This window comes from Toxotes jaculatrix, chromosome 10 (assembly GCF_017976425.1).
Source record: "Toxotes jaculatrix isolate fToxJac2 chromosome 10, fToxJac2.pri, whole genome shotgun sequence".
Classification (NCBI taxonomy): Eukaryota; Metazoa; Chordata; class Actinopteri; family Toxotidae; genus Toxotes; species Toxotes jaculatrix.
In genome coordinates, this window is record NC_054403.1 from 19,141,882 (window position 1) to 19,169,145 (window position 27,264).

Sequence of the window (27,264 nt, forward strand, 5' to 3'; positions counted from 1 at the left end):
CTCAAGAGACTCGACAACATAAGTAATACCGTCAATACAAGATGAATAATTTTAACCTTCTGTTAAACAATTATCTCAACTATATAAATATTTATTAACTTAACTGACCACCTTTGACAGCTTGACAATTCAAACTAGAATCAAAACCCCTACATTTCTACATGTCCTGTCAATTTTGGGTCAAATATGTTGTAACCTGGGACTTTCATTATCTGAAACTGTTACAAATACAACACATTAGAATGAAACACAACCAGAATGTTATTGCATTAAATTAAAAAATAATGCAACATACTGTAAATATTAAAAGTCCACATGTATTTGATCCCTGTGAAGGAGGATTTTCTCTAAGGACCTCTGCAGTGTTCACCTCTACTCTCTGGAGCCTGTGAACTACACATGGAGCAACACTTGAGGGATTAATGCATCTGGTGTCTATTACCAATTAACTTCATTAATGCACCTCTTCACAGGCTCTTCCCTTGGGTAATATCTCGGGCGAGCGGTGTAGCATATTAATGTGATTTAAATAGGACCTTTATGTGTGTCCTTTGTTCCTTTTTGTTTTACCTGTCCTGCCCCTTTAAGATTAGACATTTCAATCTAGGCGTGTTTCCTGCTGCCATTGACTAAAACCGAGGACTGGTATCCTGCGGGAAAAAAAGCACATCAACAGCTTTACGTTTGCGTTCATGCAGACTGCGATTATTTCTTATTTTTAGAGTTTTTATTTTATTTTTTTTTCTCTCTCATGGAGGCTTAATGTCCATGTCCAGCAGCATGGTGGTAGTCTAATTTTCTGTGAACGCGGAGCAGCTCGCTTATTCGATCATTTATGATTTATCGAGATATGATATGAATGTCAACCGGTCAAGGTCCGCTCCACCAATGCAACAGCCACGGCTGGATTTTCTAGCTTCTGGTACGGAGTATCTGCCGCAAGCGTTTGGATGAATTTTTGTTCATTTCCAGTCCTGAGTGGACGGTGAGGGGATAGAGATTGTTTGTTTGAGCAGCGTGGGAGCCCCACCGTGGGAATGACATGCCGCAGTAAAGACGGGAAATTGGAAGTAATACGGATCAGAAAACACTGATGATGTGACTGCGACGCTTTTATTGAAAAAAAAAAAAATGCTTCACTGTCGTCGCCCTGTGCAGAAATTTATAATATTACAGAGCAAGTCGTTTGCTTTTCGCCAATGGACTGTGTGCAGCACTGACTGAACAGTATTTATAAGAATACATGAGCGCAGGATCCTCCTTAGCTCCATCAGCTCATTGTCTGAATCGCTTCATAGTATAACACCTGACATTAACCCAAAGAAGGACTGAAGGCTGTTCTGAAAAAAAGAGGACACCATGTCGGCGGTGATGATAACACGAAAGGTGCGAAAATGGGAGAAGCTCCCGGGTAAAAACACTTTCTGCTGCGACGGACGCGTGATGATGGCCCGGCAGAAAGGAGTCTTCTACCTGACCCTCTTCCTCATCATCGGAACCTGTTCCCTTTTCTTCGCTTTCGAGTAAGTCATTTCCTCTCTCCGACTCCTAATGAGCCATAGATGGACCATATCAGTATTATAAGTTGCTCCAGAAAGTGTTCATAAGTCACTTCAGGGCGATTGTGGTTCCACCCAGTGCCCAAATATTTCTGTAGTAGCTGGCAGTGTCTTTTGAGTAACCATGTCCTGCAATAAGCAACTTTACAGCTGCAACAATTAGTTGATGAATCGATTAGTTGATCTACAGGGAATTAATTGGTGGCTATTTTGATAGATTTATAAGTGATACTTTATAAGTCAGTTTTGAAGAAATAATGTAAATTTTCTCTGGTTTCAGCTTCTTTAATGTGAATATATTCGGGTTTCCTTCATCTTCTTTTATCATAAAGCAAATGTTTTGCCCAGTTGGTTGGACGAAACGAAGCATTTGAAAATCTTTTAGAGCTTGTGATGGGTATTTTTCACCATTTACATTTTATCAACCAAATGATTAATTCACTAATAAAAGAAAATGTAGATTACGTAATAATGAAATAACTGTTGCAGCCATCCCATACTTCATTATTGTTTAATCTGCCAATTATTTAGCTAATTAATCGTTAGGTAAATGAAATATAGTGAAACGTGCCCAATATTTTTTTATGCCCTGAATCCAAGCTGATGGATACATTAACATCCAACCAACTACCCAAAACTCAAATATAATCAGGTTACTATCAAATGGCAGAAAACTGTAAAATCCTCACATCTGAGAAGCTTGAACCATAAAATACTTGTTTTTGCCCAAAAAATCCTGAAATGATCAATCAACTGTAAGAATAGTTGCTGAGTAATCTTCTGTCAATCATTTATTTTTAGACTCATCTCACCTGCTTCTGTAGGATCATATTCCACCTATCATATTCCTATTGTGAACATTTTAAATGAGTATTGAATGTTTGTAAGCTTCTAAAGTACATTTAAAGGTAGTGTAATTCTCACCTGTAACGCCCTGTATGGCCTTCATTTCTAACAAGCAGCAGTATCTGTTTTGATGACTTCCCAAACACACTGTGGATCCATGTTTTGTTGCTCAAAATTCAGTTCCTGACAGAGAAAAGGTTTATGATTGACCACATACGGGAGTGTTTAATATTTAATGACCCTGGCTGTCCAGCTTTGCTTCGGGTTTAAGAAAGGAAAGCTGCCATTTTTGTTGTCTCAGCAGTTCTGTCTCAGCCTACTACTCACACAACCCAGTGGACTCATTAGCCCTGCAAACGCTGCCGACTGGCTCGGATGCAGCATGTGAAGCCAAATCCTGTCAGTTAAGGCTGTATAGAGGATTGTTTTTAAAATGAAGAACATGACTGTGAAAAATCATCATAAAGCAGTGCTGCTTCTCGTTTAGATTGCACCTTTGTCCTTTTTTATTTCTTCCTCTCTCTCCTTTCTCGCCAGTTTTCAAATGACAAATCAGGCACGATGATTTAGCACAAATCTTGCACTGTAACACAGTAACCTCTCTTGACTGTGGGCGTGTATGCAGCTACTAGGACAAATGGATTTGGAGCATAGGAGGGAAGAGAAGTAGCTGCCTTCACTTGTGCCAGGCCCTTCCCATCTCTGTCTGCTCTGCACTTTAATGGCCTCCTGCTTTCCTTTGAGTCTGGACAGAAGCAGCTGTTGTCCGGCCCAGAGTGCAGAGAGAGAGAGACGATACTGCTCACGCTGAACATCCAGAGCCCAGAGGAGGCATTGCGGTGACTAATGGCTGAAGGGTTGTTAGCATGCTATGTTCATATTACAGCGGAACATAATTATCTCTCATGGGGGGATGGATATTAACGTGGAGATTGGGCCCAGGCAGCATGGGGGTAATTTTCAAACTCGCCATTACACAGCATGTTGATACATATCTGATTTAAACCTCTGATGGAGAAATAGCCTTCTGCAGAAAGGCTCAGAGGTTTAAAGCATTCACACACTGCCCAATTGAAGCTATGTTTAATGGACGCATTAAAACAGTATGTCCAGCTATAGGCATTGTAGAATATCACATATATCAATACAGTTTATTTAAATTTCTTGTTTTGTCTGAGAAACAGTATGAAATCCAAAGATATACAGTTTATGTGGCAGAGACATGCACCTAAGTAAAGCAGGGAATGTGACTCTATGGATGGCAGTGTCATTGTGTTGATCAGTGTGTTGATCAGTCCACCTCTTAGGTCCAGAGAGAGGTATTGTAACTGGTATCACCAGCAGGTGGTACGTTTTTGGCTTAGTGAAATGTCTCTGCAACTATTGGATAGATTGCCATTAAATTTGGTTCAAACATTTGTGCCAGAACTAATTGTAATCACTTTGGTGACCCCTTGACTTTTCATCCAGGAAAACCCGGATGGTGGCCTTCAGGTAATGTGAGAACATGAAAGGCCCTCTCCAGAGCCAGTGTTTTAGAAACATGGCGGGCTCCGTGGAAGAATATAGATATGAAGGGCTCCTACTAAGCCAGCAATAAGCACATCAGTTCTTAGTTTGAGGTGGTTATACTATGTATGAATATTATATTAAATTTTTGCAAATAGATCCCCCTAAATCATACACACTGGCCCTTTTAATTTTCTATCTATCAGCTAATCAATATATAAACTAATGGTTACAGCTGTAGATTATATGATTTATGATATTGTCACTGTTCCAAAAAAATCATACAACAGCCATAATTGATCAAAAACGCAGTTTGTAAAAGTCTTAATATCGAGCAAAAACTGTACCACAGTCCACTGCACACACAAAAGATTCATGACACTGCATCATTATAATGTAATTTTAAGAAGCAAAGGCTTTTCTGTCGGCTAATTCTTGTGCATCTCGCTGTAGTTCATCATTCTGTTATCACGTACACTGTCTTTTTAGTGTTTAGTTTCCTTGCTTTTTGTTTTTTTTTTTTTTTTTTTGAGGATTCATTCCTCACATGTGGGTTTGAGATTGTGCTGTGAGCTGCATCCTGGCACTGATGGGAGAACAGAGAGGGCAGTGTCCTGGCGTTTGCTGGCTCATATCCAACACCAGTCGAGCAGACATCTCACTTTTATCACCAGCCATCAGCACCCTGCTCAGGGAAACCTCTCCGTGCTTTAATTTGTGCTAAATTGCGGAAACAAGTGGCCGAATACATAAATGGAAAAGACTCATTAGGAACAACTAAACAAATTAGTCACTTAAGAGGTAGACCTGGCCTGTTTTTTCCATTACAGGCGGAATCCATTTTAGCACCATGTGTCCTGACCCTGTTGGCTTTGTTTGTTTTAAATAAGATATTAAAGTGGATATTATCTGCTTTGAAAGGTGATGTATAAAAGGTTTTGGTTGTAAATTGCCCGACATGTATATAGCCACGAGAGGCTTCCTCACTGTGGGATGTTCACTGGTTTGGTTCCCATTTGTACATTTGTGACAGTGTATTTGTGGTGTGTGTGTGTGTGTGTGTGTGTGTGTACATGCATGCATATGTGCATGTGGATAGCCACCTATCGAGTTTGAATGAAAGAACAAGGAACTGGAACATAAGGACAGTGTGTCATCTGTCTGTCCACCCCAGGATGCTGAGCTGTGAGGCCGGAGAGGCATATGTGCATGTAATGAGACTGATCCTCTCTGTCTGTGCTCTTGTGCTCTGTACATGTGCTTATGAAGGTGGTGTTCACTCGATCCACAGCAGTAGAAACACAGGGCTGAGCTTACAGACCGGCTGCAGTCAGAAGAGATCTTGTAACTGACCCTTGAGCCTCCCTCAGCATCTCTAACCACACCCTGTCTCCCTGCTAGCCAATCAGAACGCTGCTCCCAGCCCAGGCTAAATGAGCAATAACATGATTTATGCCCTATTCAGAGTACAAGCTCCATTTACAGTAACAGTGATCTACAGGCTTTGTTCTCTGGAAGCTTCCCTTGCAGGAGGAGAGTGCTGCTTTTCTGTGGAGGATGTTTCCCCCCCACTCCCCTCACATCCTGTGCCACACAGCGAGTGAAAATGTATTGGTTTCCTCACTTTGTCGTTATGATTTGGTTTTACATAGATGCTCTCCTAAAAGGAATGTCTGGAGATAGATGCCTCCTCACTGGCCTCGTCATCGCTAGTATTCTTTTTCATGTCACTAAAATTAAATCATCAGATTTACCATTAGTCTTCATTTCACTTTGTGAATATTCTATGATGCAACATCTGTAATCCCAACTTTAATCCCAGGAGAGGGACCATGACCCTGGCTCTAATGTTTCATCCCTTTCATATGGTATTTAAATGTTGCATAACAAGGGAGACTGATTTAAACTGGACAGCAGATTATACCCTCTGAAGCTTTAACATAACCTCTTTTAAACTCAGGCATTCATTGGTTTATGTTTGAAGGGGCATGTTTTTTATCAGATATCAATGTATTCCAATGAGAGGGTTAAACTAGCCCGTCTTTGTGTCTCTCATGTATTTCCATTACATCCATGCCATAGACCTAAGCATTTGATTATTATTCTCTGGGAAAAAAAACAGCTCAAAGACTGTTATAACTATATGGATAAAAAATACTTGCTAAACAAATACATAAAATACTTGCTAAAAATAGATTTTTAACCTGATTTCTTCCTCATCCAAACAGAGATGATATTCCATAAACATGTACTGTGGATATTAATATTAATTAATATTTTGTTTGTATTTTACAAATAGATCAAGTACATTTGCCAGCTTCAGCTATCTGGATGAAGAAATACAATCACAGTATAAGAAACAAGTGATATTTTTTTCATCCACATGGTTAAAAGTCTTTAAGGATTCTGAAAATGGCTTCAGAAAAAAATGTACAAAAAAAAAAAGGGTGCTTGGCTCTGTGGCTTGGATGTATTATAATACATAAGTGGCACAAGCAGGAGGTAAATGATTCCATCTACATAAAAAAAGGGCAAAAGTTGTCTGAGATTTCTGCAGCAGAGGGATGTGTAAAATCCCCCTCTAATCTGAATATTTACCAAGTTCGGTAATGGACTGACTTTCTGTCTGTGTGTGGAAAAGGAGAGGGGGCAAGCCGAGTTTGCCAGCTTTTGTTTAGTGTTTTTTCAGCAGTGCCCTAGAAACAAGCAGAGTCACAGTCTACAGATGTTTGTATGACAGACGGCTGTTAGTGAGGCCCCACTGTGGATCTGCCGGCACAGCAAGTACATAATTCATTTGTAGTATGATTCATGCAGCCCTGCAACAGCTTACAAGTGTTAAGTATTAATAAAGGAAGGCCCTGAAATGTTCAACAAAGGTAAAATGTCATGAGTCACCAAGGAATGACATGGTGGCATATTAATCCTGGGTTCAGTGGTTTTATTGCGGAGAAGTTGAAGTGATTTTAATTCAGCGATTTCCCGACTTTAGAAGCTTCTCATCTTTGAGCTCGTGTCATCCTGAGTTAAGTGGGGGAATCCTCTAGATCAAAGTCGGTGGAAGACGCACCCTAATGCATCTAATTCCCACCCACCCCACTCATACACGTATACACACACACACAGAGCAAAGTGAACTTCACACTTGAAATGCGGAATAAGAAGTCGGAAGCTCATCTCTCTTATGTAGTACTGTGTCATTGTCTTATGTGTGTAATGTGATTTTTGTCCTTTATGACCAGCTGATTGCAGAACTCAGGGCCTCGTGTCCACTCTTTAGTGTTTTTATGACAGTTGTGTAGGGGCCAATTAAGTAAACAAAACAGAGAATAGCATATGGCAAAAGCACTGCATTTACATACCAAGTCAGAGGTATAATTAATATAAAAATGCAATATAATATTTATTTTTATGATATGGTTTGGAATTCATGGTCTAAACAAAGTTACTGTAAACATTTCATCCCAAGATGTGATGTAGACCTACTCTGGATTTTTTTTTTTACAAATGCTGAAAGGCTAACGCAAGTGAATGGGTGTTGGTTCATTGTACCAGGTCCAACTAGTCAGTGATGAAAGAAGTATCAACGTCCTGTCCTGATGTAAAAGTAGAAATACTTTGCTATAATATGGAAATACTCAATGACAAGTAAAATGTTTGCATTGAAAATGTTATATATGTTTTATATATTTTAAGTAAAATTACATGATTACAGCATCAGTAAATGTAAAGTTTATGTATAAAGTTAAAAGGCCTTTGCCAGTTTTTATTATTAAAACGTTATTTATGTACTATATCATCATTAAGTGTTAAAAGAATAGTTCAACATTTTGAAAAACACTTGCTTTCTTACTGAGAGTTAGATGAGAAGATCTGTTTTTTTTTCAAGCCTCCTATTTATCTCACAGACACAAGAGCGATATCGATCCTCTCATGCAACTCTCTTCAAGAAAAACAATGAGCATGTTTCCCAAAATATTGAACTATTCCTTTAATAATTAAGCAGGACTGGTGGGTGTTTTAATTTAAACAACGCATCATATATTATGGTCAAAATCACGTTTTAAATTCTTAATCTTCAAAGTAACCAGTAGCCATAGTAGTCAAATGAGACAGACTGAAATGTTGTGGAGTAGTATAGTATAGTATATAAGTATAGTATAGTATAGTATAGTATATAAGTATATAGAAGCATAAAGTTAAAACACAAGTAAAGTACAAGTACAAATGTACTTGTTACTTTCCACCACTGGAGCTAGTTTATCATGAGCCACAAACAGGGAGGCAGAAAGTTGAGTAAGGAAGACGGGGAGTGTGTGCGAGACGTGAGTGTCGTTTGGCGGTCTGACTGATCGCCGTGCTGATGCCAACGTTTTGCCCTCACGGACACAGGGCCAGATTAAGTCCCATTTTTTTCTGCTGCCTCTGTGGTGACTGATGAACACATAGCGCCACTGTGCCAGCACCACCCTGCTCCTCAACAGCACAGGAAATGGTTGCATCCTGGAAGGACGTGGAGCCTTGATGGGAAGCGATGATAGACTGTGGCTCGAATACCTACAAGTCATCATTACAGGAATTACACTTCATCGACAGACTTCCTCCCCTAAGTCCAAATCCACCGGCTGCCCTCTGCTGTCTCTGCACTAACAAATGGGACAAACGTACTTCACAGGCCTGCTCCTGTGGAAATTTCTATTGATTTGATCTCTGCTCCTTGTTTCCATTAGTGTGAAAAAAGGCACTGCAGGGAAACTGCTCAGACCAGTCCAGCAGGTGTTGGGAGTTTGTATGTGTGTGTTGTTGCCCTGTCAGTGCTCAGGTATGCTGATGTACCTCTCTTATCTGCATACTGTAGTTTGTCTTAACAGGTGGACCTTGTTCTCTGTCATGTTTTGCTGAGTGGTATTTGTTTACTCAGCTACATCCCTTTCTTTTTAAACTTCCTTTCAGCTGTGTGCGTGGTGAAGATGGATGAAATGCCACCCAAACAAGCCAAAATAAAACTGTGGCTGGCACTGTGGTGGATGAATAGATGACTCACTTGTTTTGTCCTAAATAAACTTGCAGATATTCAGTGTAAAATCATGTAAACGGTAGAAAATGGAAAACCGAAGCTGGAACTTCAGAGATGAATGATTTATATAAATGGTTGCAATTTATTTTTCTGTTCATGTCCATAAGTATTTGGACACATACACCTCTTTTTCTTGTGTTGACTCTGTACTCCAGCACATTGGATTTGAAATAAAATAGGTATAGTTAGTACAGCAGCAATCGCATAGTAATGAAAATTATTATCATACATTAGTGCTGCTAATATATGATACAGAATAAAACGTCTACATGGGATATTATATTCCAATCAAATACACCTTGTACTTTTATAGCCTGATGATTTAGATTTTAAGGAACTGATGTACGTATAAAGCATCAATGGTTCAAATTTCCATCTTCCTCATGATGGAGTGTGTGTCGGCTGTGCTTTATGCCTGACATGCAGTACAAAAGTTAGTCTTGTACAGGACATGACACAATACCTTGCAGTCCTATAGTGCAACATGAATGTTGCATTATGAATATATGATCCTGGCCACATGGGAGGGAGATGTGGCCGCTCAGTTAAACTATTAATAACTGCATGTAGAAGCCTCTTCTGCTGCTGTCCTCTGTCCTGTCGCAGCACTCTGCTCTGCAGCTCACATCTGTTATCGCAATCAGCAGCAGGCCTTTTTGGAGGAGCCCTGCTGGCTCTAATCTCAATGGCCTGGCAAACAAAGTTATGCTAATGTTTCTCCACTGTGCCAGAAGGTGAGGAGATTGTGGCATGGTGTTGTTTATTCATGGCCATGACTTCTGCGTGGTCCAGGGAAAGGGCAGCTCACACAGTTCATGACCTTATGCTCAGAACGACAGGTCAGAGTGTGTAAAGTGTTGTCATGTCATGTCCTCTCTGCACATGCTCTTTTTGAGAAGGCTCGACTAACAATTATTCTTTTTATCATCAATTAATCTGCTAATTATTGTTTTAATGCCAGATCATTTTAAAAAGTTTTCATCATTGTCAGATTCCAGGGGACGTCAAGCAACAGTCTGAGCTCCAAAGATATGCAACTTACAATGATATCAAACAAAGGAAAAACAACTGAACTAGAGACACACACATTAATCACATTAATCAGTTGTTGGAAGTAATTTCCAGTCAACTGACTAAGTGTTGCAAGATACAAGGATAAAGTGTTCATTTGCAGGTCTGTTGTATATTGTGAAAAAGTCAAGCAGAGTTACTGCAGTCACAAGCTGTGGCTTCACAGCTTATCACTCAGTGCAGAAAAACCTGTTTCCCTCTTCACCCTCCTGAGATAAACCTAAATGAATGTCTGACCGGATCTGTATCTTTATTCATAAAACTTTTTTCTGCAGATGTCCATACCTGGCTGTGCATCTGTCTCCTACCATCCCAGTTTTCGCTGCCCTGCTCTTCCTGTTCGTCATGGCCATGTTGCTGAGGACCAGCTTCAGTGACCCCGGGGTGCTGCCACGGGCCCTCCCAGAGGAAGCCACATTCATCGAGATGGAAATTGGTGAGCTGCAGGAAAGATGTACAGAAACATTTATGAAACATTTGACTTTATTTTCAGTGAACTTTTAAGCTCTTCTCTCTCTAGTATTCCCCTCAAAATTTGGCTTCAATTGTATATTCATGACTGAATAAGCACAGAGAAAAACACAAATCCAGAACTCTCTCATGTGAAATAACCGGAAAATAATGTGTACATATAGAATGATGTTATTCAAAGTAAGAAGCTAATTGATTAAACAGGTTTTCAGGGGCCTTTAAATATCCCTTTAGCTAGTTTTCCCTTCATTTTTCCACACTGTATGACAAGATCACATATATAATCATCTGTGGTCGTTTAAGTCCTTTGGCGATGCTGCATATTAAAGCTCCTGTAATCAATATTTCTATAATTACAATGTGTCAAATTACAATTTGAAAACACTATGACAGTTTCAAAGTGATGAACCGACAGAGAATTATCTCCTGAGCCTGCAGCTCCCCTCTGCTTTACAGAGCTCTAACAAGTTTCACGTCATTGTGTATCTGTCTGGACCTCAACTTTACTGTTTCAGTAAGCTTCAAAAACTCACTGTACACTACCTACTCAGCACTAAACAGCACACAGATGGAGTTAGAGACCAGCTGGTCAACATAGCGGAGCATGAGTCAGCTAAAGAGCCAGATATTTTATTCAGACATTGGTAGAGACCAAAAACAGAGCTAAAAGAGAGTGACTATTAAGACTTTCATTCATCACGTGGTCCAAAACACTAGTACAATAGCAACAAATCTTTAAAAAGTCAGTGTCTTGCTGATAATAGCAGAAAAGAGAAAAGTCACTTCAGTTGTGTCCCAATTTCTGAGATAATGCTCTGATCCAGTTCAGGTTTATGCAGGTGTGAAGAAGCTTGCGATCAAATGTGACAGTCTCGCACCTGTCCTCGAAGCATGTAGAGCTATTACACACAGTCAGTACTGATAATGCCACCAGACACAAAACAAAACCACAAAACCCTTAACTACATCCATTCAAATGTTAAGTCAACAACAGAACAAATGGTTATTAGCTTGTGTGCTGTTACATCATCCTCATCTAGTTTGTTGTATACATGTCTTTGTATGAAATGACATCCAGAGATGTGGACAGTGAGTTAGGTGGATGTAGCTCAAATGAGTAAGTATTTTGGAAGCATAAATACTTTATTATATAGGCTGGTGAAGCGGTGAGCAGACATCCTCAGTCCTGTTGATTTATTCATGTTCTTTATGCTTTATGTTGCTAAAGGTTGAGTGTGCTCATCTGTGGATGCACAACTCAGTTTAACACACATTCGCTACAAAGACTCTGTGTCTCATTGTATAAAACAAACTATACACTGTACAATAACAACAACAAAGTCTTTGCATACAAGAATAAGTCTTGTTGTCCTCATCGGCAGTGTGTTTTTTGTATTTTTCATGTCCACTCCTTGGGCTTTCCAGACTGTTTTTATGTCTGGGTGAAACTCATTCTGTAATATTTCTGTAACAGCCCACCCTACACACCCCCTCTTGTGCCTGTGTGGCCGTTCAGTGTTCACTCTTTGTATCTGTTAAAGATTCATGGTGGTGTCCTTCAGCCATCACTTGTGCTCTCTCACTCCAGACAAGAGGCATAGGTGGAGGCTGGTCTCTGCTCATGGCAGAGGAGGACTATAAAAGCAAGGTTGAGGCACTCTGCCCTCTGAGAATGGGTTAGCTGGCAGCCAGCACTTCTCTCATCATGACTGTGACTCATTCGGCTCGCCAGAGAACAATGGCTTGGTGGTTTAACCAGATTTGGCCGTGATGACCCTGGTGGAGAATGCACAGTCTCTGCATGTAGTTTGTATGAGAAAACCCAAAGATATTTGATTTAGGATTACATGAAACAAAGAAAATTCAAAGACAAAAGGAAGAGGGGGTCCATCAGAGCAAAGGAGTGAGATAAGTTAATATGTTAAATATGTGGGCATTTGATGGCATGAAGAACTCAAAAAAAGTTTATATAGATGTGAGACTGGTTTCAATGTTCTCATCTAATTCTTAGTAAAAAAAAAAAAAAAAAAGCAAACATTGTATTTCACAAAATGTCAAACTGTTCCTTTAAATTGCCTCACCCTTCATTATTTCCAAGTTTCTTAACCTCAGGAGTTTTTAGGTCCTGTTTACACATGCAAACACACAAAAAATAGATCTTTAGTAGGACACATTTAAATGCTAAACTGTGACACCTGACCTGAAGAATATGCACTGCAGCAGCTTAAATGAAGGACTAAGTTTAACAACTTCCACCCCACACTTACAGCTGTCATACAGTATGTTGTTTAATGTGTTTGGATAGCTGCTTTATGCTATGAGTGTGGGCGTGTTAACAGAGGAGGCTGGTATGTATGTTTGATCTCATTCTGAAGCTGAGGCAGGCATGTTGATGAAGCCGCTGCAGCATCCGTGCTCTGTCCCCTCCGCCTGTTAACGACTAGTCCCGAGGGGGAATGCTAATACGAGGAGAGGCATCCTCTTAGAATATATAATGCCACTCGCAGACCGAGCTCTGCTACCCGAGGGAGTGGCATCATTCCCTGTGAGTGATGACTCATTAATTTATTTTCCACTGGTTTATGATGAAAGCCACTAATCCTACATTCTATAGATTCATAAAGATTCATGATGCAGAGTGTTTTATGCTGTCACGTAAAATAAATTGCACCATTTTTATGTTTGTAGATGTGTTATGGATTGTTTTGATGCAAGGTTGTGAACGTGCTGGTTTCGCTGATTTACGTATGTTTAGTTTTACATAACAGAGAATGGTCATTTAGATCTCTATACAAATGATAAATATACAGTTTAGCTAATGTAGAATTTTTCCTCCACTCATCTCTAAACACTTTCTCGAGCTCAGATAATTTAATTTCGACAAATACCACATTTTTTATCTTAATGTATCCCCAGAAAGTCAAATGAGCATGCCTGCTCCGTTCCCTTAACTCCACATTCACATCTGCCCAGTGCAGCATGTTAATGGTGGATTTCCCCCTAAGAGTTATTCTCCTGACAGATTCCAGCCAGCAACCCTCTGGTCATTAGCCACCCTCTCCAACCTCTCAGCTCCTGCAGTGCAACATAATCAGAAAAGTCTGAATTGCCAGGAAAAGGGAATGTATGAGAATGTCACTGACTGATGTGCAGAAGGAAAAGTGTCTCGTGTAAAAGATATGACTGTGAAATACGGCCAAATACGGTCACTGTTTGGAAGGTTAGCTGATGCCCAGATAAAACAGGACACAGTGCACTATAGTGTTGCTAGTATACAATATTCACAGCTCAGCAGTGATTACACATAAATCCACCAACATCAATACTGTATCGATCCAATGTTGTCATCCAGTGACGTTCTCAAGGTTCAGCTGTCAAGATTTATGTCTCATTTTTTTTCTTGTCCTTTCCACTGAATCTCACATTTCTCAATGCCCATTTAAGAAACATACAGCAAGTGATTGTAATAATGTGAGCTCCTGTACAATCTAATGCAATCCAGTGCAATAGTTCTGTATGTTGTGAAGGTTGTAATGCTTATTTTTTTTGACAGTGTTTGTGGTGTTGTTGTATTAAATAACATATTTTAGAGTTATCTGGCCAAGCTGAAACCTGCTTGTGTGTTTTGTTTCCACAGAGGCTGCCAATGGGAACGTCCCCGCAGGGCAGCGGCCTCCACCTCGTATCCGCAACGTTCAGATCAACAACCAGATCGTAAAGCTCAAGTACTGCTACACCTGCAAGATCTTCCGACCACCTCGAGCATCTCACTGCAGCATCTGTGACAACTGCGTCGGTGAGAAATCACTTCTAATCTGCCGTCAGTTCTCATGTCGTTTAAACAAAGGCTTCTTTCACTGAAACTGGTTTATATCAGTTTTTCAGAAATAGAAAGGTGAGCAGTGTTTTTGTAAGTGAAAGGGAAAAACAGCTTGCTGACATGATGATTGTAACTAAAGCTTTGACCTTAATTTTCTTCCAGCATTCATTTGTCACAGTGATGAAAATATTTAAAAATCAAAGCTTTATAAATAAATGTTGGACTAAGCAGATGGGGAACAGGACTTTTAGAAAACTGGAACAAATGGACCAAAAACTTCACAGGGAGTATTTTTTTTAGAGAGTACTTTGAATTTTTGAAGGCGGTTTGAACTGAGTGTGTGTGTGTGTGGCTGTTTTATTTCTCAGCCCTGCAAAATAAGTCATTTGGCTGCTGATGATTGAGGAATGCGTTTGAAAGGAGCGTAGACTCACAGGCGATATGAGAGGAGACAGTGGAGGCTAAGAGAGGGAATAAATGCTCAGTCATTGTGAACACTGGTTCATCTGTGTCCACCTGCTATAGAGAGAGAGAGAGAGAGAGAGACACACACACACACACACACACACACACACACACACACACACACACACACACACACACACACACACAGTCAAAGTAGCACGCCTCAGTCACTTTTTGCTGCATTCATATCTTTTCCTTCTCAACTTAACATTGTTTATAGCAGTGTCACTGAATATGTAGCACAATAAAAATACAGAAGCCAAACCATTTTCACATATTGTTTTTTATACCCAGGGCCTTTTGTGGTTAATATATTATGAGATATCAGATATACAGTGTAGCCTAGAAGCGTTTGAACATAATTTTTTTGTTGTGTTGGTTTTCTAGTCCAACAATGACTGTGGGGGTTATTGAAATAAAATGCTAAGTATTGTGGTGGCTTATTTGTCTGGTTCCAGACCTTTCTATCACTGTACACATCTCTGATATTTGTCCAGGGATTAAAGTAGAGAAAACGGCAGATCAGGTCAAACATCAGGCAAGTAAAGGGCTGACTTTCAGTTATAATTTCAGGCTGTTTGCTTCCACAATAAGCAGACAGTGTTGGAACAGCACAGAGGACTGTTGTCCAGTTAAGGGATCACCAAATTCATTACATTTCACCCTGAGGGGAGCAAATTTCATGGCAATCCATAAAATCTTAACTTTAAAACCACAAATGTTAACTTGCTTGTGATGCTGGAGGAAAAGTCAGGAAATTACAAATCATTAGGCTTCATCTTCTGGGGACCATGAATGTTTGGACCACATTTCATGGCAGTCCATCCTATAGTAGTGGAGATATTTCAATCAGGACCAAAGAGTCCACCATCGCTGTTATTCCTATACATTTAACTCATAATGGATGTGAATGCTTTTTAAGCATATTTACTGTTTATCCCTTACTTGTTAATTGATTTCAGATCCACTGTGCTTGAATAGAAAAAAACATAGAAAACCATAATGACAGAAAATGAATAGGCGTTCTGTAAATTTAAAAATGATTGTTTTGACCTTAAATCTACAAGCAGCTTCTCGTCTCTTGTCTGTGCCTCTGTTCACTGTAAATTGCTGTGACACCCCACCCAGGAAGTGCATCGGTGTGTCTGCTACAGAGAAAAGTGTAAAGCAAGATGTTTACTTCTGTTGTCCGTTTGACCCTGTCCTGCTTTCATCTGGCTCTCCTCCAAATGATAGGAGAGGCGAAGAGGAAGTGAACACTATATTTAGACAGCAGGTTTACAGAAGCTGATGCACAAAGCTTTGACTATAAAACTGCAGCTGATACCGGTGTATTTTTAACACTCGTTTGATTTCCAAAAGTGTCTGTTTTCTAATGAAGCTGGTGCACAGCCTCTAGTACATTTCACATATTTATACGCTGACCTTTTTTCTTTTGCACAGATCGTTTTGATCACCACTGTCCGTGGGTGGGCAACTGCGTGGGCAAGAGGAACTACCGATACTTCTACCTGTTCACCCTGTCCCTGTCCCTGCTCACCATTTATATCTTCACGTTTGACATCGTCCATGTGGTCATGCGTAAGTATCGATCGTTCAACCAGGAGGAACAGACGGGTGCGTCATGTAGGAGAACGACACATGTAAAGCTGCCAAAATGTGGCAAAACAGGAAGAACAAGCTGCAACACAGGCTCACCAGCAGCTTCCAGTGTTTATGCAAATGCATGCACGTGTTCTGAAACTATGACCTAATTCACACCAGGCCTTTCCTGAAGCGTGACATGACACGCAACAGCAACTGACATCTTGACACAATTCCTCTTTCATTGTCATCCTCCTGCTTCCTTGTTCTACCCAATGCAGATGGCAACAAGACAGAGACGTGGAAACAGGAGAGTTTCTAGTCAAGATAATTAGCTCTGGGCTTGTTATCTTAATACTGTGTAACATGTTACTTCTAAAAAGAATAAGGGAGCTTTTAGAAAGTCTATATTTTTCCTTTCTAACTTCTCTCTGTCTCTTCACAGGTTCAGTGGATAATGGCTTTTTGAACACTTTGAAAGAAACACCTGGAACATATCCTTTTAAACTCAGACCACAGTATATACACCACAAAAACAGCTGCTGTGTGTCCTACATTTACCAGAATCCTAGAATAGAAAATTTAAAACATTAATACTGCTCAACCAGCTGACCTCTTACTAAACCTCTACCCGAACAGTTACTGTCTAATCATAGCTTAGCAACTGTTACAAGCCATGCAGGATATCAACATGACAAAGTTGTGGCTTTTTTTAGCCTTTCCAAAAACCAAAAACACAAGCACAGGTGTAAGGAAACTGCTTATCTGCTCTAATGAAAGCTCTTTATTGAGTTTTGGGACGTTTAGCAACTCCAGCCTACTGTACTGAAGACAATGTTAACGCATGCATAAAACATAAATTAGTTTTCATCCAAAAAGCCTGTACTCTCTTGGAACACTGAAAGTGAATACACGCTTGAAAATATAAATAATTATCTGTGCTAAAAAGCCAAAGATGATTATGTTGGAACAAAATAAGCCTGTAGTCTTTAAATTTTTCTTTGTTTATTGTTTTCATAATATGATGACTAATTAGCTATGTACTGCAATAAAAGAATAATGCAGTTTCTTTATTGTCTTCCACTTAGATTATCTGCTGCTTAGGATGTAGATTTTTTTAGGTTTATGAAATTATTTAAATTGATAGATTTATTAAATAGATTTAATTCAAGTTAATTCCAACTCATAATCACGTTGCATAACTGTCACCTGCTGTCCACTGTTTAATCACTAACCATGTATCACGCAGAAAACCCGTGTTGTTGTTCTCTTAACTTGAGTTCACTGTGCTGGAGGTGTTGGTGTGTTTCTTCACCCTGTGGTCAGTGGTGGGACTGACCGGCTTCCACACCTACCTGATCTCTCTCAACCAGACCACCAATGAAGATGTAAGTGCATCTCACAGCATGTTCATATAAACATGACTACAGATTAATGGGGCTGTCACATCTACAGTTTGTTTTCTGTGGTCTGAATCACCCTGATAGGGGCAGTGCTGGACTTTACGTCTAGTTTGTTTAGGTTTCACACTGTCTTTATGCAAGTGAACCATGACTAGTGAACATACGGACTAACAGGATTAACTACAAGTGGACTTTATACTATTTGCTGGGGTTGGTCCATGTTGAGTTCTCACCTCGAGTGAGGAGTACCTCAGCCAGGTTTACAATTCTCATTTTAAGTGTCATTTTTGGATAAAATCTAGATATCATTTAACCCACTTTTCATCTAATTTTGATTCACCTTTAGACACATGAATGCATGCATCTCTCATGTGCATGTGGCCTACATGCAAATTTGGGCACATCCTACTAATGCCCTGGGGGTGGTGATAGTGCACCTAAAGCTGAAAACCACCAGAAATAAATTTGTGAGCTTCATCAGTTTATTAACAACAGTAGCATTGTTGCTAGGCAGCTAACAACCATCTATATATAGAGAGACATGTATACCTTTTTAAGCACCTGGCTAGAAGCACTGTAATGCTTCTTGGTTGCATTTGCACTTAGCTTCTTTGATATCTGACAGCTCTGCTATTTGCTCAAGAAATATGACGTGGCAAAGTGTGAACAGGGGAGAAATGAGATGCAAGTATTCAGGTACTTTTGGAACTGCTGATTGGTGCTCACCACTATTTTCACTGACCCCAGATTTCTAAACATGAGGAAAACGTTTCAGTGTTAATTGCACTGAAAAGAGCAGATGTGCATGTAGCATATCAAACATCATGTTAGAGCAAAATTCACAGAAATATAACGATGCAGAAAATCCTCCCAAGTGAAGACATTTTTAAGAATTCCGTTGAAGGGTTAGACTTGTGTTTAAGTTGTTTTAAAATTAGATTTAGATGAATGCAATTGTCAGTTCACGCCATAATGAAGACAAGGTATAGCTTTAAGAACATGTCTGTAAATACTGTGATCAGGCAGCCTGGGTTCACGTGGCTGGAAAGATAAACATACATCGCTGCGGTGTAAACACTACAATTTCTAAGACCACAGAGCCGTTTCCTTGACAACGGCACCGTCTTGTTCAGCACCGAAGGACAGAGGGCTGGTAAACTGCAGCTTGTTAAACAAGGCTATTATATTGTAAACTAAAGTAAAGCAAACACAGAAAATGTTGTGAACTCAAATAAAAAGAAGATGGAGACTGTGCAAAAACAAGGTCTTAGCTGAAGTCAGAGTCTATTTATAGCAGCTAAAACAAAGGCATACTGCAGTTTTTTTTAAAAAGCAGACTTTACATGAAGCAGAATGGACCATAAAGAGGGTTTGACCAACTTGTCTGCCTGTATTTTAAAAATGAATTCACCTATTTTTTCCAGTTCACACTCACCGAGTCCAAAAAATGTCTTTTACAAGGGGAATGTGGCCAATTCATCAGGAGCAGTTTTATTTTGCTTAGAGTCTGAGCCATATGACAAATGGGCTGCTAAATGCTTTGAATGCAAAAAGCAGCAGTTGGTCTCTCCTCTGCTCACCAGCAGGCCGACATAGTCCACTCATCTAAAAATATGTGCGAATAGCTGCTAATCCTAAGAAAACCAATGATAGAATTGAGCTGAAATAAGGAGAAAACAGAGCAGCTGGTTTCTGAATCTCGACTTGTGGGCTACATTTAGAAGAAGCTTCTGATGCTAAATGAGGAAAAAAAAAGTATTGATTGCTTGAGCGCATTACCGTTGAGTCATTATTTAGCCACCACACACACAGTCACACACATCAGGCTGATGTAAAGCAGATGATGAGTGTTGGTGATGCAGGTGGATGAAGCCACAGAGGGAGCAGTTTCTGTTTTTGTGTGTGTGTGTTGGTGTGTGGGTGTGTGTGTACTGGCATTAACAGTGTGTATACTTCATTGGAGGCTTTGTTATCCCACATCTGACTGCAGAGGCTCTGACGAGAAGCAGAGAGCGGCAGCAGTGTTGGGGATGGTGGGGGATTCTAGATGGCTGAAAGCAAGAGAGTGCACTCATACTTTGTTGTAATGATTAATTTATATTTCCCCTTCTTCTCTCCTGTGGGGTGGCTGGCCTCATTTTTTTGTTCATTTAATCAGTAATGAAGCTCTGCAATCTGCACCTACAGTGTTGACTGTGGCTCCAGGAGTTGAAACAATGGCTGTCAGCCCGGCCGTTTCAATATCTGTGATTGGCCTAATAATAGACGCATCGATACCTGCAGGGGCTGGGCACGGTGCCAGAAATACGGCTGTGGCAGAGAGGAAGGAGGGAGTGGGTGAGAGTGGGTGAGGGAGGGACAGGGAGAGAGAGAGAGTGAGTGGGAGAGAAAGGGAGTAAAGAGGAGGACAGAAATGCTGGAATAAGGGCGGACGAGAAAAGGCACCTTGAGTGTTGTAGCTGCTCTGGTCTCCCATAGGATGACACATGGTCTGTCAGCTGTGTCTCCTACACACACACAGATACACACGCATGCAGTACTGACCTACATCTATAGCACATAAAATAAAGCTTTTTCCTCTGACTTGCAGGAGGGTCAGTCAGGACAAACCCAAGCTGAACGATCGACTCATGATAAAAAATATGACCTAACCTGTATTTTTAGTTACAGCAGCACGTAAATCAGTCTAGCAATTAAGAAACTATGAAGGAATAACTGGTTGTTACAGTTTCCATATGAATGAGGGGAGGGAGACTTTAGTTAGAAAATCAGGACAAAGAAGGATTTTGAAGAGTGAAGGGAAGGTCCATACATGGCGATCCCAGCGTTTCCAAAGATACCAAATATTTTAGGCTGAGGTTTGAGGGAACGATGCATGAGACATCTACAATATTTCCATTTGATGTAACTGTGCAGCCACAAAAAGTATGAAGTCTTGGTTTTTCCACCCTTAAAGCCCCTTAAAGGGAAACAAAGGAGGAAAACCTGATGTTTAGGGGGTAAAATAAGCCTCCAGTAAGCTGCCAAATATGGCATATGACTGAGAGTATACATACATACACAAAGTGGCTTTATTTGTTGTTACGGGAATCCTTTGTGTGAATTTTCAAAATTTTCAATGAGTTATTAAAGTGTATGTAAAAGTGTGTAAATTGTAATTTGTAGTTGCTGTGATTATGCGCCTTCATCGGCACACAGAGTTCCCATTAAACCAGGAATCATTAAATCCCTGACAAGATCGTTTTAGTAGGTCAAACCCAAGCCCGTGGGAGTAACATCTAAAAATGGAGCTATGCTTTTGAATAAGGTATAAGCACAGAGAAAATCTTTTTGAAAGAGAAGTGAGCAAGCTTGTAAGGTAGTCAGGCTGCGTTTGGGATGCTGGCTGATGGTTTGAGAAGGTTTGGTGCTCTAGTGATGGGAGTTGAGTACATTTTTTTTTTCCCCCCCAGATTAAAGGATCCTGGTCCGGAAAGAACAGAGTCCAGAACCCGTACAGCCACAAGAACATCATCAAAAACTGCTGTGAGGTGCTCTGTGGGCCGACGTACCCGAGGTAATGCTGTCAGATTAAGAAATCTTAAACGAAACAGCTCTGTTCATAGCAGAGCTGGTTAACCTATTTAGTGTAAAATGCCTGTTTTGAATCAGAATCCGACATCCTCCCTGTTTTATTGATCGTCATGTTATCTGTTAAGTTTTATGTCTTTTCCTTTCTTTCTACTGTTATCAGTTAGTTCTGTATCGGTGTCTGTGATAGATTAGACTTTCTCTCCTACGTCTCGTTCTGGTGAATAACGAGCAGGATGCAGTTAGTGACTGATTGCCTTGTCTCGCTTTCCAGTGTCTTGGACAGGAGAGGACTAATGCAGGAGGATTTGCCTGCGCCTGCTGCACCCTCCTCCTCCTCCTCCTCCTCCAGCAGCAGCAACCCAGTGCCACAAACCACGGTCAGCGCACACACACGCACGCGCACACAGTACTCTATCTTCCCTCTTTGCACACTTTGGATCTGGCTCTAAAGTGGATCAAGGCTGCAAAGCAAAGAGCAGGAAATACAGGGCAGACATAAAACTTAGCATAGAGTCTAAACCAATTATAGAGGAGCATCGGAGAAAGGAAAGGAGGTGTGTGTGAGGAGACATGAGCTCTAAGTGGAAAACACTTTCCTTATCAGAGTGACACTGATAATCCATCTTGTGAAACATGGATGTGCAGCTATTCTGTGCCTCTCTACTTACAGTAGTTAGTATACCATTTATAATTGTTCAACTAATTTATACTGTTTTGCTTCAAAGCATTAACAGCTACATTATTAGCCACCTGTAGCATCTTTTTCATATTAATGCTGTTTTATTTCTATGTAAAACAGCATTACACATTTGCTTTACACATTTTAGACAATAAAGGTCCTGACTGACTAATTAAAAATATGAATCTGGAGTTTCGCTCCTCGGTGCTGCTGGTAGAACATACTGACATTAAAATGTTTCTCTGCCACATAGGCACTGCGTCAGCACCCTTTTAGATTACCAGATTGGTTTGGGAAAACCTTTTCAGCTTCCTGTCCTCTGCCTACAGAAAACCACAGCTCCACTCATCCCCAACGAGCACACACCTGATGATGCCAAGCCGAGCATTGCTGCTTCAGCAGAGAAGAGCCCCTCCCCCGGAGAGGAGCACCCTCCTGCTACCAAGGTCCCACCCCTGGCTTCACCTGAGACTGATGCAGAGACATCCGTCGTCAAGGACAAGACCCATTAGTTGTATGAGTGGGCGGCTCTAATCATAGCCACTTCCCCCCACCCCCCATCGCCCCCACCCCCCAGCATCCTGCATGGTCAGGAACTGGAACATTAATAATCAATGTCTGATTATTGTGCAGGTGACTCAGTTATTCTCCAACTCTTGCCCTACATTCAGCCAGAAGAGTTTCTGCTGCAGCTCCTCCTCCTCCCTCCTCCTCCTCGCCAGTAGCTGCAGAGGCGTTTGATTGACACTTACTCCTGCAGGAGGGGGAGTGATTTAATGGAAAGTCAGCAGCTTCCTCTGACTTATGAACACTGCATGGAAAAGACACACAGGGGGAGAAGCAGCTGGGAAAACTGCAGAAAAAAAACTCTTCAAGAGTATGACTTTCCCCTCAGTTCACCTGTGGGTTGCTCTGATTGTCAGTACTACTTCTTTTCTTTATTTAAAATTGCGTAATGACATTTATTGTGAGAGGCCAGTTCCAATATAACCCTTGCAAGTGTCTGGCAAAGACAATATTACTTCTGGACATGTATAAACCTTCATATGTGCAGTCAGTTTTTTGTTGTGTGCACATTACATGCCCTATGCAAACCATGAGAAGGCTGGACAAGAGGCTTTTTATTTATTTTTTTTTTTGTTGTTTTGATTTTTTCCTGTGCGGATAAAAGTGTTTCACTTGTAAGTCTGTGAGTACACATGATGTCCAGGCAGGGGGAGGACATGCAAAAAATTTTTAGCTGAGATATCCCTAAAGGCTCCTTCCAGGCAAGTCAAATCTACCTTTTATTCTGATATTGCTGCATTCAGTACTGTTGTTACTTACTTGCATCTTGTTTTTTTTTAGGTTTTTTTTTTAACTTTAAAGGGATCTGATCAAGACCAACGGCTGTCATTCCATTTTTATATAATCAAGGATGTGGTGTGACGTTGGTGCTCTGAAATAGATGAAACTGCTTTGCGCACGGTTAAAGTCTTATATCCAGGAGACGCTTAGTCCCTGTGTGAGCGAGAAAAGGCCTGAATTCTGATGATCCTAGACACTCGTAGCAACAGTGCCTTATCACAACAGTTGCAATATGAAATGCAGCTGAGGTCAACTAACAGAGAAGCCCCTCCAAATTCGTTCTGATATAGTGTTAAATGAGAAATGCCAACTTTAATTTGCAAATTAGTGGTTCCAAACTCGTGGGTCAGAAGTTAAATCTAAGAGGTCTTTATTTGTTTTCTTCACAAGATTGATACCACTCTCATGTCTGTGTATTAAACACAAAGCTACAGGCTGGTGATGATTAGCTTAGCATAAGCATAAAGACTGGAAACAGTAGGAAACAGCTAGCCTGGCTTTGTCAGAAGATAGAACATCATCATTTGTGATTTTGCAACTGGAACACTTTCTCAACTTCCTGTCGTTTTTACATTTTTAAAACTATTTATAAACATGCATAAACATGCATAAACATGCGCTGTTTACCTTTAGACAGGCTAGGTGTTTCCTTGTTTCCATTCTTTATGCTAAGCTAAGCTAACTGGCTGCTGGCTGTAACGAGCAAACGCACAGACATGAGTGGTAACAATCAACCATCTAACTCTCAGCAAGACAGCAAATAAGTTTACTTCTCAAAATGTCCAAGTATTCCTTTACACAGGAGAGGAAAGTTGGGGGAAAAAAACAAAACATGAATTAAACTTTCTGGAGAAAAAAATAAGCAAAGCCATGGTTGAATTGTACATAGTTTTGCAGGTATAAATGTACTTAAAACCTCTCAGCGGATGAGTGACCGTCATCAGCAAGGGTAACTGCAGCCAGTGTTAATTATTCTGCCTGTGAACTTGAGCACCTCCTCCTGCAAATCACATCAGAGCTGATCTTCCTCAGAGTCCTCTCTCTTCCTGCCGTCTTTTGCCTTCTCGTATTTAACTCATCTTCTCTTCCTTTTCCTTGCATCTTTGCTGTGACAGTTTTTCCTACAGTAAGCCCAAAGCCGGGGCCTCTTCCACTGCAGCCATCTTTGGCAGGATCATTATTGCAGAGAGAAAACAGAAAGACATTCAATCCGAATGTTTTTTTTAATGCGGCTTGAGAGTTTATTTTGTTCTGGTTACAGAGATCGCTCGAGGGGGACAGCATCCACTCAGAAAAAAATGAGAGAAAGTGAAGCAAATTCTTGGTATTTAAATGATTTTAGCAGATAGCGAGGGTTTGTCATAGTGATTGTGTTGTATGCAAGACAGTTAGTGTTTGTGAAATAATACTTGTGTAGAAATTCTAGTGTGTCAACAGCATCGTGTCAGACTCTGCCCGAGATGATTTATTATAAGACTCAAAATGATCACAATTCCTCCTTAATCTCCTAAAACATAACTCCAAAACTATAAGAGAGTGGAAGCATGTGAAATAATTTTTAGGATCTTGCAGTTGTTGGCAGCTGTATAATCATTTTCTTGGAGCAGTTTAAAGCTCAAGACTGACATTAGATACTTTTAAAGAGTAAAAGATGAATCTAGGCCTGCAAGTAACATTTTTTCATTAATTAATCTGTGGATCATTTTCTTAATTTAATGATTATTTGCTCTATATAATGTCAAAAAATGGTGAGAAGGTGACATATTGGGTCTGTTTATTTTGTCTAACCAATAGTCCAAATCACAAAAATATTCAGTTTATTAAAAGAAAATCACATACATTTGAAAATCTGGAACTAGCAAATTCTGTTCATTTATGCTTGAAATTGCCAAACAAATAGTTCATAATTAGAATTGTTAATTGATTGATTAATTTCCTCTTTTTCTCTTTACTCATCTTATCAATTAATCGTTTCAGCTCAAGATTAATCATGCTCTTTACTCTGGATGAGAAAAGGAGGGATAACCAACACATGTCCTTTGGAAGATGCTGTAAAGTGTGTGGCAGTATTGTTTCTGTGAAGTAAAGAAGTGTATTTACTGAATATTTGTTGGAACAAATCTCCAAAAAATGTTCAACTTTTCAATGATAAGTACTAAACCAGGACCAGTTTTAGTGGATTTTCTTTGTGGAAGGTTTTTTTGAAGACAGTTTGATGTTTCTGATCGCTTTGTGTTGCTGTCACCGAGAAGCAAGAATGTATGTGATTGACATCCGATAAAAGAAGGGACGTTTGTGTTGAACTCCTGTGTTACAACAGTCCCAGGTAGATTTTAAAGGGACGGCTGAACTTTAAGTTTTAGCTCTAAGGGTTTGCGGACTGCACAGTGACCAAGCTGAGCTGCTGTGTGTGTGTTATATCCTGTGTTAAAATGCCATGACGTGATCAGATCTGAATGCTCTGATCAATCTATTACATTGCATTATGTATACAGATACAGTACTATACCATTGATGGAGCTCTTATTTATGTTCACTTTGTTTAGTATCAACACTGTGATTACATGTATTTCATTCTAATTTACTTCACTTCTTTTTACATGATCAATGTGTCTGGTAAATAAACAATATTGTCTTATTATTATTATTTGTTTTTCAAAAGATGTTTTCTTGCGATTGGAGTTAGGGCTAAAAAAACACCCTGAGGAGACAGCTTGGCTGCCTGGCTCTGTGCACTCTCAGTGTATCCACTATTATTAAATATTCAACAGAGGACCTGTTTGTGTGCAGGTAGATTTGCGCCCCTGGATAAATACAAACATTAGTATTAAATCAATTTTCTCCAGAGGTCATCTTTCAAAGCAGTGGCATTATACACGGAGAACAGCTTAAAGCTGTAATGGGAGGAAGGGTGTTACAAAACAGTAATAAACAGCTGGAAGAAACAATAGTCCACTTCTTCATCTGTTTATTTGATCACTGCTTTGCTTCATGGTGAAACTGGCTTGGAAATTTTGGAGCTCTTAAGCCATGCTATCAGTGTGGTAGCTGACCCCAAAGACAAATAAATAGATAAGTATTTAGAACTTTTTTTCCATTACTTAAATATTGCAGGCCGATTCAGTGCTGCTATCTTTCCCACGCTTTCTTGATGCGATTCACTTGTGTTCCATAGAAAATACATGGCGCTCTGTTCTCAAACTACTGGATACAAAGGCCCAGAGCATCTTCTTCATCGTGTGAATTATTAACAGTATTTGCTGCAGAGTCAAAGTGCTAAGTCAAAAGTTCATCTGAAGGGCGTGTCCCGGTGGCCTCGAGGTCCAAGACACTGATGATGTAATTTTCACTTTTCATATTGTATGAGGGGGCGGCACGGTGGTGCAGTGGTTAGCACTGTCACCTCACAGCAAGAGGGCTCCAGAGAGGGCTCTTCTGTGTGGAGTTTGTATGTGCTCCCTCTCACAATCCCAAAAACATGCCCATTTTTCAGGTTAATTGGCTACTCTAAATTATCTGTAGGTGTGAGTGTGTGGTTGTCTGTCTTTGTGTGTCAGCCCAGGGTGTACCCATAGTCAGCCTTTTGGCCTCTTCTCTCCCCTTTTCACCTCTCCACCTCCTCCTCCTTCTTCCTTTTATTATTATAATCATTTTATTATAAAAATAATAAAATAAAGCCTGTTTGTGTTTATTTTTTTCCCTTTGGAGCAATAAAGTTATAGTCGAGGTCGAAAAGATCATGAATGGGAAAATGAGCCTAAACAGAGCAGTGACACCAACATGCAGTAACATCTGCATTTAACAAGGGAAAACACAGGGCCCCAAATCAGCCCACATCAGGCATATCCAAGCTCATGATG

At 40.2% G+C, this 27,264-nt stretch overlaps 1 protein-coding gene across 1 annotated transcript; it reads left to right on the top strand.

Annotated features, from left to right (window-relative positions):
* The first annotated feature begins 677 nt into the window (after window positions 1-677).
* zdhhc9 (zinc finger DHHC-type palmitoyltransferase 9) lies at window positions 678-26,074 on the top strand. Its single transcript, XM_041048655.1, has 9 exons — window positions 678-1,523; window positions 10,338-10,498; window positions 14,171-14,329; window positions 16,262-16,399; window positions 16,848-16,896; window positions 17,688-17,790; window positions 21,258-21,361; window positions 21,650-21,755; window positions 22,387-26,074. The coding sequence occupies exons 1-9, from the start codon at window positions 1,360-1,362 to the stop codon at window positions 22,567-22,569; spliced, it is 1,167 nt and encodes a 388-aa protein (XP_040904589.1). The 5' UTR covers window positions 678-1,359; the 3' UTR covers window positions 22,570-26,074.
* The last annotated feature ends 1,190 nt before the right edge of the window (window positions 26,075-27,264 follow it).